Source organism: Siphateles boraxobius, unplaced genomic scaffold, assembly GCF_051911475.1.
Source record: "Siphateles boraxobius isolate OS27281-9 unplaced genomic scaffold, OSU_SipBor_1 13, whole genome shotgun sequence".
NCBI classification, from domain to species: domain Eukaryota; kingdom Metazoa; phylum Chordata; class Actinopteri; order Cypriniformes; family Leuciscidae; genus Siphateles; species Siphateles boraxobius.
Window position 1 is genome coordinate 17,987,501 of NW_027508733.1, and position 16,628 is coordinate 18,004,128.

A 16,628-nucleotide genomic window follows, 5' to 3' on the forward strand; every position below is an offset into this window, starting at 1 on the left:
GTAGTTTAGGTTACCAGCCACCTATTTTTCCTAGTCTGGAATCCGAGGTCGCGGTCCCCTCCGCTCACGCCTTAATCCAGAGGTGTCACCGCACTTGGACTAGAGCCCGTGAGGCTCTACTCCAAGTGGGGGCGCGCACCAAGGCTAAGGCCGATCGCCACCGGTCAAAGCCTCCCGTATACGTCGTTGGTCAAAAAGTGTGGCTTTCAACTAAGAACATTCCTCTCCGATCCGTCTCTAATAAGCTTGCCCCCAAATTCATTGGCCCGTTCACTGTCACCAAGATCATTAGTCCGGTGACAGTCCGCCTTAGTTTACCTCCAGCGTACAGGAGGGTTCACCCCGTTTTCCATGTTTCAAAAATCAAGCCTGTGTTTCATGCTCGCATTAATCCGCCAGTCCCGGTTCCCCCCCCGCCGCGTCTCGTAGATGGGGAGACCACCTATTCGGTAAATCGCATTCTGGATTCTAGACGGAGGGGACGTGGATTTCAGTACTTGGTGGACTGGGAAGGTTACGGTCCGGAGGAGAGAAGTTGGGTTCCGGCTAGAGACATCCTGGATCACTCTCTGATCGATGATTTCAATCGACAGGTAAGGGAGTCTGGGAACGCCAGGAGGCGTTCCTAGGAGAGGGGGTACTGTCACGGTATACAAGTTCATTGTTTCCTTCTCGTCTCGTGTTTATGTTGTTGTATGAAAGCACGTGTGTAGTGGGCGTGAATGAGTGTCATTCCTTGATCCGCTCCAGCTGATCGTCATCACATCACCAGCTGCAGCCGATCTCATCTCACCATATATTCTCACAGTTCTCTCATCTCCTTTGTCAGATCGTTGGATGTTGTCTCTCCGTGTGGTGTTCCTGTCTATCTTTTCACTGTTCAATAAAGAACTGAGTTTGACCTGCGATTGCTTCCGTCCTGTTTTTGACAACCATGACATGGACAGAAAATCCATTTTCATTTACAAGTCAACCCTTGTGTTCTGTTGAGATATTTATGTATAAAAATACAGTTAGAAAGCCTTATTCAGATATTCTTAAAGCTTTAACCATTTGTTTGATCATAAATTAGGCTAGATCAAACACGCAGCCATTTGTCAATTACAGAAACTTCAAAAGGAAATCAATGTATTTTTGTAAGATTTTAAAAAGCGAGATCTGTGTATAAAAATGCAGTCCAAAAGCAATATTCAGATATTATTGAAGCATTTACCCTTTATTGGATCACACATTAGGTAAAATTGTGTCCAAAATATTGCCATTTGTCAATTGGAGAAACTTAGAAACTTGTTTGGACATTTGAATGATATTATCAAGAATAAAGTATAAATCTGATATTTAATGTTAAAAAGTGAGATTGATACATAAAGGCAGTCCAAACGCAATATTCAGATATTATTGAAACATTAACCATTTGTTGCATCACAAATTATGCAACATTTTGTCAAACATTTTGTCATTTGTCAATTAGAGAAACTTAGCAGATGGAAATCAAATTTTGATATATTTTTTTACATGGAGGACATTTGAAGTATAAATCTGATATTACAAACTATTGGAACAGCCATGAACATCTTCAAACTGAAAATGATGTTTAATCAAATATCTAGTCGAGGTAATTGTGGGTTCGGCTGCCAGTTTGAGGTAGTGATGCCTTTTAATGATGAATCATTCGGTTACATTTGCTATTAACCTAATCAACTGTTGTGCTGTAAATGCAACCCTGCCATTTATACAGAGTTATGTGTGCGCATCTGATGGATCAGTAACACACTCCATTATTATTCCTAATAAAACACAAAGATGGCACTGCATTTAAAAGCCATCAGGGAGTCACAGTTTAGCAGACAATCTCAGCCAGATGCTTTTATTAAACAAAAAAGAATGACACTCATACCAGAGTTAAACCATAATCTATTGCAAATAAACAACTTTATATTCTCTACAAACTACTTTTTATCCTCAGCTCATTCAAATGTGGATGCAGTTCTGGTCCTGGATGATCCTACTGGATGTTCCCTTTATCTGACACACCCAGTTCAGGTATTGACACTTCTACCAAGGATCTTATTAAATAATTCAGGTATTTTAAGGAAGGCAGACATCCAAAACGTGCATTTTTGGGGGTTCTCCAGAAACCTGACTTGCAAGAACTTTTATATTCTCCAAAGAAACAAAGTCCTCAAGAGCCTGAAAGATGGTTCTTGAAAAAAAAACTTTTTAAAGAGTCAAAAGATCTCTACACACATGTACTTTTACAACTTTAACAATCAGTTAAAAAAAAATATTCTACTACAACTTCTACAAATAAGAAAGTATAGGCTACTTGAATATTGATTTAGTCAGTCAGTAAAGCGCTCTTTCTCAGTTACATGTAAGTAAAATAAATGTAGAGCCTATAGATAGATAGATAGATAGATAGATAGATAGATAGATAGATAGATAGATAGATAGATAGATAGATAGATAGATAGATAGATAGATACAAAAAGTTTTATATCAATGATTCTGCAATAACCTAGATGCGTTAATAAAGTAGAGTAAGAATGCCTTACCTTGCTCCGCTCCAGCCACTGTCAGCGTTTTAACCAGCAGAATTAATCCCGACATGCTCAGAAATGCCAAAATAAAGTCGGACATCGTTGCTGGATCTAGCCCCGAGTAGATCCGTTCTCCGCCAGCACCGATGATGATGATGCCCAAGTTGAGAGAGAAGCCGGTCTGACGCCCCGCAGCGCAGCTCCTCCCGCAGGTGTGCGCGCGTGTGTGTGTATGTGTGCGCGCGCTCGCGCGTGTGTGTGTGTGAGACTGTACGGACAACACGGACTGCGTGCCCCTCCGTTTGAGGATAACGAGGTAGGATGGGAGAGGGAGAGAGAGAGGGAGGGAGGCAGGGGGAAGGGGGATAGGACAACGGTAGGGGTGTGTGTGTGTGTGTGTGAGAGAGAGAGAGAGAGAGAGAGAGAGAGAGAGAGAGAGAGAGAGAGAGAGAGACCCCTATCACAACACTGACTAATAAGAAATGAGATTATGCATGTGGTGCACTCGACAGATAGATAGATAGATAGATAGATAGATAGATAGATAGATAGATAGATAGATAGATAGATAGATAGATAGATAGATAGATAGATAGATAGATAGATAGATAGATAGACATATATCATAGATAAATGATGACTAAAGTAAATACATTGTATATGTATGCGTCTTTATATATATATATATATATATATATATATATATATGGAGAGAGAGAGAGAGAGAGAGAGAGCGAGAGAGAGAGAGAGAGAGAGAGAGAGAGAGAGAGAGAGAGAGCGAGAGAGAGAGAGAGAATCCAGAATAAAAAGGATGAGGACGGAAAAAGAAGGAAGCACATGAAGGAAGGACATTGGATGCAAAAACAACAGATGAAAAAAGAAAAGAATGAAAACAAAGAAAGAAAAGGGATGGATTGATGATGGACAGAAGGAAAGAAGAAAATATAAGATATTCCGAGTGGAGGAAGGCAAGAAACAATGAGAATAGAGACAGACAGAACGAATGATATAGAACAAACAATAGACAGAACAACCACAGACAAAAAGAACAATAGATAGACAGAATGATAGTTTTTGTGTGTGTGTGTGTGTGTGTGTGTGTGTGTGTGTGTGTGTGTGTGTGTGTGTGTGTGTGTGTGTGTGTGTTAAATTACTTGTAACATAAATCTGAGATTGTCCACCTAAGACTAAAGGTAACAGCTAGTTCACTGTACAAGAAACTACCAACACATACAAGCCATACAGAACCAGTATTCCAACTGCATAAAAGAGAGCACCTCCATCAGTCTGTCGTTCTCTATGGGGGTCTCTCTCTGGAGCCCACAGGTTTGGGTGTGTTGATTTCAACTATAAAATAAAAAAAAAAATATATAAAATACTACACCATGAAGTCCCGCGCCAAGGAAACAATGAACATCAGCGCGAGAAGCCTGTTGCTTTATATCCACGCGAGGATCAGCAGGGACCAGAGAAACCAGAGCTAATGTAATTCGATGAAATCTAATTCTATCAATCTGATCCAGGAACATGTTTCTGGCGGCGTTTTTTTTATGCATATCTGGGTTTCACAAGATGGAACAAAAAGTAGGCCCACAGGCACTTAAGCCCTGCGATTATTGGTTTCTTGCACCATTACAAAAGAAACAGAGGCCAAGTCCTCTGCCTTTTCATGGATGAATTCCATCCCTCCACTCAAAAGGGACAAAGACACACACAGTGATTCAATAAACTCGCGTTTTGCCATGTTTGTCCTCAGATCTAAGCAGGTGTCCTTGGCGCCACAGAACGTGTGAAACATCCAGCTCTCACACGTCAACGCGACTTATGCTAACGCTAAAACATCTGCAATTCATGAGCTTTCAGATGTTTTCCGTTTCAAAAACATTTGGCATGAGGTGTTCAAAATGAGATTTTTAGGAAGTGAGCGGCCGTGTCTGCACAAAACTTTGCTGCAATTTTTGGGACTTGGTCTGACAACGTTTCCAGGAATTTCCCATGATGCTCTGGGGTGATTTTGTTCAACAATTTTCCAAGATTTATCAAGTCTGGGAATCTTTGAACGACATTTTCGGTTTATTAAGACAACGTGTGAAGCTGCTAAACATATGCAAAACAAAAAGAACGAAAATTGCTTTAACAAACATGCATTCATATTCGCACAGATGTGAGTGAGCTGCCAAATATGCATGTAAATATGGGCGTAAAATATTTTTATATCAGTAACTCAAGCTTTTTTGTCAGAGTTATTGCAAAAACTGTAAATGGTTTTGTATATCAAAATGTTTAGCAAAACGTAATAACTGGCTCTACATATGAAACAACTTTTCAGTTTTGCAGACATCATCAAGAACTCTTTATTTTTTAGCCCCTTCCCTCCGAATTCACATATATATGGAGACGACCTTCAAAATCCAATCAATTCCCTTTGTTGTATTTGAAATTAATTACTGTATTGTAAAAACATTACTATATTATTATTAGAAGTAGTAGGCTAGTAATAAAAAGAACAATCATAGCTAAAAAATAAATATAACAATAAAACTAAATAATATTAATAATATAAATGATTATTTTTATTATAAGAAAAAAATTGAGAAAATAGTTAAATTAATAATAAGTATAAATAATAGTAAAAATAATTTATTAAAACATATAAAAATAAACATAAAAAAATAAAAACTAGTATTGTTACCGAAGTAGTTAATAATAATTATAATAGTTATAATTAATAATATTATTATTATTAATAGCTAATAATAAATGTTATTATTATTAATGAAAACAAGGAAAACAGTTAAATTAATAATATTATAAATTATTTTTATATTAATAACCACATTAATATTAATCAACTTTATTAATAATAAAAAATAAATACATTTTAAAAATGAATAAGTTATAATTATTTTTTATTGTTGTTGTTATTATCATTGAATAGTCTTGAATGTGTCTATTATTGAACTTTTATTATTAATGGCTAATAATTATTATTAATAGCTAATAACAACAATTGTTATTGTTATGGAAAACAGTTAAAATATTTTTTTAAAAATATTGAAAATAAAGAAATAGTAATAAACATAATAATAAACATAATAATAATAATAATAATAATAATAATAATAATAATAATAATAATAATAATAAACATCTATTTGAATAATAAAATAACTACATTATTATTATTTATTTTTGAAGGAAAAATAAGTAAAAATTTTCTACTGCAGTGCTACAAAACAACTTTCTCTGCAAACATGTCCTTACCTGCCAAGGCAACTGTCAAAGCCATATATTTCCTGTGTACAAAGTCATTTCCAGACACATTCATTGGTTGACAATAATAATGCCCTCGATTTTAAAGCATAGATCACTGCATAAGGAAGCCATATGGATGCGCGTAAGCAACTGCATCCTTCACAATCTTTGCTTTTCAAGATAAGAAGGAAGAACAGAGTGTCTTTATTACCCAAGTTATCATAAACAAAACCAGTATACAAGCTTGGGAGAGAGTGACAGACAGTGTGAGCGTATACACACATCCATCCTGGTGTGAGAGTGTTTTACTGCCACCCACAGAACTTCCACACAAACACGGACATGTTAATATAGAGCTCAAAATAGGAAACAATATTTTCTCCTGCATACTTTTTTCAGCGTTTTTTATTTTTTCATTTTTGAAGCTTGCGGTTGGTGGAAATCTTTAATTCTGACTGGCGCTGACCCATTAAAAACCCGAGGAGACTTTAGGATGTCACAGCTGTGTTTGAGTGCTCTCTCGTGGCATTCTCTCCCTGTTGAGCCGTCCGAAACCCCGCCACACTTCTTCCTTAGCTCAACCAGACACAGACCCCTGGTTTCCCAACTTCCTAATTGGCCACCAGCTCTAGAATGGCCTGTGACTCCAAAAGCCCCAGAATTTCAATCAAGCTGCACAAAAGAGGCCTGTGTTTCTCTGAGTCCTTCCCCAGCTATCCATTCAGCCCATGTTTGTCTGTCTCTCTCTCATTCTTCTACATTCTTCCTCACATTGATGGACAGGTACTAAGGTCATAAAGTCATCTTACCTCTCGCATGGGGCTAAAATCTGGCTGTCACTCGGTAAATAATTAAAATAGGACGAAGGTTTGTTATTGAATGCTGAAAAGATCTGGAGCCACTTATATTACCAAATAATATACTATTAATACTTCTTAAAAAGTATTAATAATTATTTTCTTCATGAATTGTATTAATAATTAAGCATATATATCTAGCCTATGTTTGTAATAGGAAACATTTTTGTGAGGTGCAACATTTTCTCATGCATATGTTTTCTTTCTCTAGGGCTAGGCTCTCATTTGCTCTAGGCTGGTGAAAATCTTTTATTCTAGCTGGCACTGACCCATTAAAAACATATAATGTGTGTGTGCCTGTATCTATATGTGTGTGTCTGTATATATGTGTGTGTGTGTGTGTGTGTGTGTGTGTGTGTGTGTGTGTGTGTGTGTGTGTGTGTGTGTGTGTGTGTGTGTGTGTGTGTGTGTGTGTGTGTGTGTGTGTGTGTGTGTGTGTGTGTGTGTGTGTGTGTGTGATTTTTCCATTTTCGAAGTAGTAATTTCATAGTAATTTAATGATTTTATAGTAGTAATATAAAAAAATTATATTGTTATTATTATTATACACAATACAAATACCAGTTAAACACATTTACAATTAGTATTACTATATGTATAATTTCACATATATTAGTGCAGTTACATTGAATAATCGCGATTAATCCCATCTAACAAACTTTTTTTTTTACATCATATATGTTTATATGTGTGTGTATAAATATGTTTGTGTATGTATATATACAGCATATGGTACACACAGAGACATATGTATGTATAAATATAATATAACACACACACACACACACTATGTAAACAAAAACTTTTACGTTAGATGTGAATAATATAGCAATAATAAAGCACTAATATATGCAAATATACTATATATATATAGCCTATAAAATAAAATATAATTAATTACTATTTTATGTATGTAATAACTCTACATTAAGAAGTAGGCCAGTAATAGTATGATTTAGTTATTTATACACCCACATAGCCTACATATACATAAGTGTATATAGAGAGACAGATTTGCAAACATCATTCTGTCCATTTTTGGATGACGTGGTGCTAAAAGTTCATATTTACAGTCTTTTTTTTCTTTTTCTTTTTTTACATGGAGTTCATCGTTTTCGTTTGCTGTGAAATGCTGCTATCTACAGGAATACACAAGCACTGTCACCCTCTATTTCTGCAGTATGTAGGCCTATTATGTGCTGGACATGAAAAAAACAACAACAAATAAAAATAAATACAAAATTAAATAAAAATAAAATCAGCTGTTTCATTGTTTGATAAGGTTGCCAAAAGACAACATTTTTACACCAACCTGAATTATGTTTGGAAAGGTATACTTGTCTTACTGTTTCTGTGTTGTTTAAACATGTCTCTCTCTCTCTCTCTCTCTCTCTCTCTCTCTCTCTCTCTCTCTCTCTCTCTCTCTCTCTCTCTCTCTCTCTCTCTCTCTCTCTCTCTCTCTCTCTCTCTCTCTCTCTCTCTCTCTCTATATATATATATATATATATATATATATATATATATATATATATGTTTGTAATATGCAGTCTGAACATAACATTATTTTTGTGTTGTATTTCTGCTCTTTTTTTCGGGTTGCTGCCGAGGTGCTGTTCAGGTTTCACCGTCTTCCACTTGATTGTTGCCTGCAGAAACAAACTACCAATCCTGTACAGAACACAGCAAAACAGACTCATGAAACCAATTTACACACATTCTGCTGACTGAAACACAGAGTTTGCCAGGAGGGGGTTACAGACACTTCAGGCATCTGTAACACCACAAAAAAAAGTAAGGTGCAACAGTTGTGTGGTTTGCATTACAATTGAACACAGTGAACTGGCACTGAAATAAAACTGGATCAGTTGCCAAGGAAACATTTGCACAGTAATTTCAAACATCATCACCATGAAAAAGCAAACAGATACGTCACAGGTTTGTTCTTTTTATAATTTGAAGTTAATTTTACGAGTTTGGCATCTTACCATATTTGACGAGTGCAATACAAGTCTACTGTAAAATGTGTAAATTATATACATTGGTCAGTTTTATTTTTATAGCCTACATCATAATGAATTATAATATAATTAATAATATAATGTATAATAATAACCGGGATATGCATGAAACAACACTGCCACCTTGTGGTCACACCTCTTCCACAGGACATACGTTAGTTCATCCAAAAATGAAAATTCGCTAGCCATTGTCTTCCAGTATTTTTTTCCTACTATGGAAGTCAATGGCTACCGTCCACAGTCTGGTTGGCTGCCAACACCCTTTAACACTAGAACTCCCAAGGCAGTCATTTTGACTGTTTTAAAATTTTGCAATGTAATAACTTTGTTGAAATAACACCCATGTAACTATAGGACCCTGGCTTTTCCTAAATGTGACTATATTTTATTCTATCATTGTTATTTTATTAAAATTACAAGACACAAAAGAGTTTTGAGTATTTCTACCTTGAATGGCCATAACAGTCATACAGACCGTATGCATTACAGACCGTGTGTCGGTTGCTCCTTTTTCCGCTCTTGAAGATGCATCACCGTTGACTAGCAACAATTTCGCTTGTTGTTTGTTTAGTCTATTGCAAAGCTGAAATCTAGCTTTAGCTTCGAGCTAAAACCAAATTGAAATATTGAAAAGAGAATATCAGAACAATGTCAGCAAGAAGAATGACTGCCACAGAGGCTTTAGCCATACTTCAGAGCCTTGATGAGGCTGAGTGGTTGTTGGTTAACTAATACATTTTCACATACATCATAATTAAAATGTAGTGTTCTGATGTTTATTATTACCTATCCTAACATTACAGATCCATTTATTCTTAGATTTGATATAGCTTATTGAAATTATATGCAAATAATGTATGAGCAGTCAGAATGACTGCTATGGCCATTATAGTAGTTATAGAACTCCGGGAGTCCTAGTTTTAAAATATCTTCTTTTGTATTCAACCGAATAAATACACAGGTTTTAGGCAGTGAGACACAGGGTTGATTGGTACCATTTTGAGGGATTAAATCGCATGGTGATTTTTGTGTAGGTATATGACCCTGTATTTGAAAAATGTGTGATAGCATTAGATTCAAGGTAGTTTTTTGATTCAGAGGACGATTTTCAAACATATGTCAAGAAAAAGGATAAATGAAATTTGACTTGGTGGCATTTTATGAAAATGTCTGTCTAATGCCAGAGATTTGCCACATTTTTGCTTTATTAATGTGGTATTGAGGAAACAGAGTTAAAGGTTTCCAACCCAACATATATGCCTTTGAGAACAAGTAAGCGGTAGGGTCCGTGCATACCATATTAGATCATAGCTTTATGAGAAGATTAACTGTTCAGTCTGGTATTGAGAAGGTTTTGGAACATGAGCAAAATAATTTATTTACAACAAATTTAACAGGAATTAAATGAACTATACCTTTTACACAAAGAATGCAATAAATGCAACTTAACCTCTACCAAAAGATGCATTGCTTTAACCCACTGTACTACTTTACTCTTTGATTTGTGGCATAGTACACATTATACATTTGTCATATCTAGTAAGAATGACTCTCCATGTCCACTTCATCACCATTGTCATCATGACTTTCATCAGTGTCTGAAACACATGCTTGATTCTCACAATCTGGCTGCCTACACTAATCCGTGCACTTGAGTCCATTTGCAACACAAACACATTTAGTAGTGGACACACAGTGCTTTGGACAGTTGGAGGCCAATAAATCTAATAGAGCTTCGGGTGCTGGTTCGCCATCCATCCACTGAACTACCAGCTGGTCAACTCCTCCCACGGACTCGATCTTCCATCCATGACCAACAGGGCTAGGTGCTTTTGGGTCCCTTTCCAAGCATCTCCTCCATAATGCAGCCTGGTAGTTAGCTCTTTGGGCATGCTTCACTAAGCAGTCTAGGCATGGTGGAAGCTGTGGCTTTCTATCTCACCCCTCTTAGCGCAAAAGAGTCGGTATCTCAGGTCATTGACTTTTGTCATTGGTGCTTTTGGGGAGTAGATTTGGCATGGGAAAGTTTCCAGTTTGTCCATTAATTCAGATGGGAGGTCCCGGTTCTGGCCAAGCTCATGGAATGTGTTTTGGAAACTCTTGTCCGTGATCAGGTATTTTAAAGCACTAGCTTTACCTCTCCCAGCAAAAGCACTGACAGTGTCGCATCCTGTATATGCATGCATTCCAATAAGAGCTTTGCAGACTTCTGTACCAACTGAGGTTGCCACTCTCCTGATGTCAATCATCTTTATCCTTGCCCTTGCTCCACATTTTTGGTACAAAGGTGCCCCAATTGTGTATATGGAAAGCAAGGCACATGATGAAAACATCTGTGTCCTCTGTGCAGATAACAACAGCTTTATACCCCTCTTCAACTGCATGGGCAGCATTGAGAAGAAGGCGACCATCAGCTTCTTCAGATTTTAAAGCACTCATCATCGACAGTTGCAAAAAGAGTTTTATGTTTGAGTAGTTCCCTGTATTTGGACTTGCTCCACTCCTTCACTAAGAATGAAATTAGGTGAGTTTTGTTACTGACTTGTGCCAGAAAACGCCTCCACTGTCTCACTAGCTGTGTATCAGTGATACTCATCAAATGGTGTCCTGTCTCTTCACCTCTCAGTGATCTCTCACTATTCTTGATGGAGTTATCTTTGTATGTATAAAAAACAAAATCTATTCTGCTAATCTGTCTACCCTCAGTCAGTGCCATGGAAAAGACTGTCTTGGCAACATCTCCAAAGGTGGCTTCATCACCTTTGACTCTTTGTACCAAGTTCATGCCATCTATCACTGTAGCGGAGTCTTCCGGGACTTGTTCTGCCACTGCCACATTTTTCTGCAGTGAAGTGGCTAGAGCAGCTTTGTTTTCAACTTGTTGGCTCTTATTGGATCATGGTACTTCTTCATTGGTGGATCTGCTTCAAGTCTTTCTTCTTTGAAAGCAGCATATCTTTTCTCCCCTACTTCAGATGCAATCATGAGGTCAGCTGCTATGTCCTTAGGAGCAGTCTTAGCAGTAGAGATGCTGATGAGGTCTTGGTTGCCAGCAAAGGGGTTTACCCATCCCTGAATGAGACTAACAATTGCTGACACTGCTTCCTCATCCTTTTTTATTATTGATTGCTGCAGCTCAGCATGCTGAAGTTGAGATCTGTTGCCTTGGATCATGTCTCTCAAGTGACCAAGGAAGGCACTACGGTGTTCAGCTGTGATGTAGTACCTTTGGACAGCTCCTGCTTTCAGGCAGAATCCAGCTGTGCCACCAGGAGTTTGGGTGTCTTTATTGACAGTTACCTGTGTGGTTTGATCTACTGGGATTTTGCCAAAAGGATTGCTGCTGGATAGTTGCACTGAAAAGTGCCCAGCCTGAAATGCCTGGTAGACTTCAGGTTTCCTCTCTGGGAGATTGGTCATCTCAGCATAACATGAAGACAGATATCGAGCGTAGTTCACCTTATCATAGGCGAAACACCATGGTAGGAGTACTCTAATTGGATGAAGATGCAAAGTCCAATTTCCTTCACGTGAGGATTGTAAAAGACCAAGGACTACATCCTCCACAAAATCCACATATGACATCCAGTAAGCTGAGAGTTCTCCATTGCTGTGGCGGAGGTGTTCTAGGAAATCCTGCCACATGGTTAATATCTCAGATAAATGTGGACTGTTCAAAAAACTACTGAATGTCTCCTGATTCAAACCACTGGCCAAAGCAACTGCCTGCTCTAAAACCACATCATTTTTTTCCCAATTGTTGGTCTCTAACTGATTAGTGAATTCTGACCATGCCAGTCTCATCATGGCTTCATAAATGCACTTGTGTATTCTGATTGCCCATCCATCACCCCACGTATGGATCCCTCAGTAACTTTGCCGGCTTCAATGCAAATATCCCTCAGGCCACCATCCTGAAATCTCTTCCCAAGAATAGACAATGCATTGCAGATAGTGTGAAATGCCCCCATTCTCAAGATGATACCACAGAATTGTTCTTTACGCTTCCAAGCAATTTCGGCGGCTTTTGCATAAAGGGCTTGGTCTAGGACAACTACCACTGAATCCAAATGCAACTCCTCACGAATGAGGTCAGATTGCTTAAGGATCTCGTACACAGTGCTCATTTCAGTAGCTGGTGTATTTATAGTGGGAAGGTATGCTACAACATCCTCTGAGATTTCTACTTTGTCGCGTGTCTTGATGTTGAAACCAGTCCAGCTAGGGACAATTTGATCTTCAGCTTGTGACTGTCTCGTAAGGATCCACACCATGTTTTGCACTGAGGCAGTCTGGCTCGACTCTTTCATCTCTTGGGAATGGTCATTCCGGGTCATGAGGGGATGTGGTCCAACACGTGCTCCAGCCACATAAGCATCTAAAGTAGTATGTTCAGCCTCAATTGACCTCTTCTTTAGCTTTTCAACTCGTGGAAGTTCAACACTGGGCAGATGAGGACCATACACCTTGGCCTGTACTGCTATGCCATTGACCCTGTGTGATGTCCCCTTTCCAGTGAGTGTCTCCTCTAGTCGATCAATACTGTCCCATGCTAGATTGGTGAAGAGATGGACCTTAATGGATGCTGGAATGACTGCCTTTCGGTTATGTCCTGCTGCTAGTTTTTGCAGACACAAAGCAGTATCATTTTCTTCAAGTAGTGAGTATGATACTCCGTGACCAACGTTGTTCAAGATGTGGATAACCTTTGTGTTTATTTGGAACGCGTGATTTTTTCCCCCAAATCAGTTAACCGAAAGCCACACCCCGCAGCGATGACTCACGTCTGCGGCTCGATTTCATTGGTCAACTCTATCAAAGCGCTGACTGGCCTAATATCGCTGAAACCTAAAATACAAAAGGGACGCACAAGTGTGTATACAAAATTAAGTTACACAGAATTTACAACTTATATATAAAAAACATAAAAAAGGGTCCATAAGATAAACAAAATCATAAAACGAGTAAATAAAAGAGGTACTTTTTTTGCAGTTGCTTGTGTTAACGAATGTCCAAAATAAATATGATTTTAAACACAAACAAACAAACCAAAAAAGAGCTTAACAATAAGAAAACTACACATTACTGCATGGAACAAATCTACAAACACACAAAAAATGTTTTAAAAAAAACATTCTTTTTCGATTCTTCAGTGTTTAATATACATTTGCAAACAATATGACTTCATAACCTGCAGTCTTCCTACCTAGCATAAAATCATCTTGAGCAGTGAAATTTTACTGACCATCAGTATTGCAGGTTTCTTGTCTTGAAAGTGTATACGTATAATGAAGGTTTTATGTCCTACTTATCATAAGCTTTCTTACCTGGCTTGGCTTGGCTTGTGCTTGGCTTGTGCATATTTTGCCTTAAAGGGTTCAGGAAGTCAAGAGAAACTGAGGCTGTGAAGAAGATGAACCGGACATTGTCTTTAAATACCTTCCTTAGTAGGGGTGGGCGATATAGCCTCAAAATTCTATCACGATATTTCAAGAATATTTGCGATAATGATATTTATGACGATATAGAATTTTTTTTTGTTGTTGTTGAAAATTTTCTTATGTTTATCTCGCCTAAATGTTTGCTCACTAATTGCGTTTTTACAATGTTGTAATTTTGTTGTTAAGAGTTTACACAACACAAGGAAGCTTGATTTCAATCTTTGAATTAAATGTTAAATGTGTGTAGGTCTAACACCAGTATTTAGAAATACTACAGAAACATTATAAAGTAATCAAATGTAAAATAGCACATAGTCTTTTAGTTCTGTTTCCTGATTAAATTAAATACATAGGTTAATAATTCTCATTCATTACAATTAAAGCTATCTTTTGTTGTTTTGACGACAACATTAATGACAGACGCATAGCCTATGGCTGCTGTCACTTTTACAGCTAGTGCACGGATCCATTGCTGTTTTCATTATATTGTCTATCACACTGTCACATGCGTTTTATACATAACCGACTGTGTTTATGAGTATACTTACCAAGACCGGAAGTTTTACACAATTTTGCGTTTTTCCCCCCATTAAAGTGATATAATCCGTGAAAAATAACTTTAGTTTCTCGCGAGCTGTAGGCTACTCTATGTATGCACGCAGTGCAACTCTCTCAGAGAGTGCGAGAGTAGCTTACTGGATAGTTTAAAACCGCTTGAATGTTTAAACTGATAAGAATTAAGAAGACTTGAAAATTATAAACTTTAGTTACGATGCACTGATGGCCCGATTGTGCAAGAGACCATTTAGTCATGTCCCGACTCCTAAACGCGCGCGAGAGAAGACACGCATCGGCAGCCCAGCTGAACACTCAAGCTGTTTGTGAAATTGCTAAATCATCATCGGAGGCTGACAGGCTGCTCTCGCGCTCAGACAGGTGTTGTTGTTGTGCGTGCTAGGGAACGTAAATGCGCCATACGTCATTGCGTCGCTATATCATTGATATCGCGATATGACACTTTTTTATCATGTAAAAATGTATACCGGTATTATCGTGGACGGTATGATATGGCACACCCCTATTCCTTAGATATTTGAACAGATGTGTCAGCCCATGTGTGACAAGTGATTCTGCAAAGAAATAATTACCTTTTGTTATTTTCAGCAGCTCAGCCCTCATTTCAGCTGTTGTGGGGAGAAAGTTGATGGAGGTAATGTTATAATGTTGCACCACTGAGCTGCCTGGTGCTTGCATGGTGCCCCACTATGGCCAACTGGACATGTGCAGAGTTCCAACTCCATGTTCACAGTATAGGTGTCTCCTGATGTGGAGGATTTCACCTCAAACTTCTTCTCTCCAACCTAACAGTGACATGAAGACATGGCATACAGACATATTTACAAAAAGATCTGACAATTTTATAATGATTCATATTTAAAAATTATTCTTCACCTGAGGAATATCAGACGCTTTAATGATACTTTCTGTAGCAAGGAATCTTGACCGCTGGAATGCCTCCCAATGGCCAAGTGCAACGTCTGTCACACGTGCCTCATATTACGTCTATAGTCGGGTGATGAAAAGGTTGAATAATTGAGGGAGGTTGAAAGCTTTTGTTCTTTGGAGTATTTTGTCTTTCAAAACACGCATTGCAGCCTCCACATAGCTGTTTGTTTGGTTGCCACGTGTTGGCAAGTCTCTCCTGTAGCTGAGAGCCCAACTCTCACGTCGATTGTAAAGAACCCGTAGATAGGTCAGGGAACTTCTTGTATCTGTAGCGAGTTAAGACACATAACAAATTCAAAACAATAAATCCCTCAAAACAGGCTTCTGTAGGATGAACATATCAGAAGTACTGTCTACTATTTTCTCTACCTGTTGGTCAAAGGGTTGTCCAGAACTTGCTGGTAGAGCAATTCAACTATACTCCTCTCCCAGAAGCAGAAACACTCTGCAGTTCTCCCGGTCCATGTTACCAGATGAATCCATAAAACACATTTCACCACTATTGGAAAGGCTGTGTGTCCGTTTCATTAAAGAAGCACTATGCAGGAATTCCGTTTTTGTAGAGTAGTTGTATTTAACGTTACTGTCGTAAATACAACTCACGCAGAGCGTGTCAGTCTATGATCTGCACTTACGGCCTCTCCACTTTGTAATAATAAAGTAGCCTACCGCGTTAGGCTAACCTGAGCCTAAATGCCAGATGACATCAATAAAGTTACTTCATGTACATCGCATTATTTCATAACAATGTCCGTTATTATGATGTTGTTAGACATGATTATTGCAATTTATCATAATAGTTTGCAAATTGCGCTCATTTACACTATTGACAACGTGTAGGCTTATTTATGTACTGATAATTATGCGAGACATTGACAACTGTTCTCATGATAATCGCAGGAATCAACTTTAACAGTGAAAGCCTGGGCGAGTAACGTTAGGACTCTTGTCCGGTTTCTTCGCGCTGTCAGATTCTCGTTACCTTTTTCTAGGCACTTCCGAGTGCTCTTT

At 38.0% G+C, this 16,628-nt stretch overlaps 1 protein-coding gene and 1 long non-coding RNA gene across 3 annotated transcripts in view; both read right to left on the reverse strand.

Moving 5' to 3' along the window:
* Positions 1-2,697, reverse strand: part of lrp1ba (low density lipoprotein receptor-related protein 1Ba) — a 274,722-nt gene extending 272,025 nt beyond the window's left edge. For both annotated transcript variants that reach the window (XM_077226234.1, XM_077226236.1), the window contains exon 1: positions 2,556-2,697. In XM_077226234.1, coding sequence (XP_077082349.1) covers positions 2,556-2,640 — 85 coding nt within the window. In that variant the 5' untranslated portion in view covers positions 2,641-2,697. The remainder of the gene's footprint in view (positions 1-2,555) is intronic.
* Positions 2,698-13,997: 11,300 nt separating this feature from the next.
* LOC143735593 (uncharacterized) lies at positions 13,998-15,883 on the reverse strand. The gene is made up of 3 exons (XR_013203247.1): positions 15,564-15,883; positions 15,260-15,472; positions 13,998-14,072 (listed from the first exon to the last, which is right to left on the reverse strand). It is a non-coding gene; the product is annotated as an uncharacterized LOC143735593 (long non-coding RNA).
* Between the last annotated feature and the right edge of the window lie 745 nt (positions 15,884-16,628).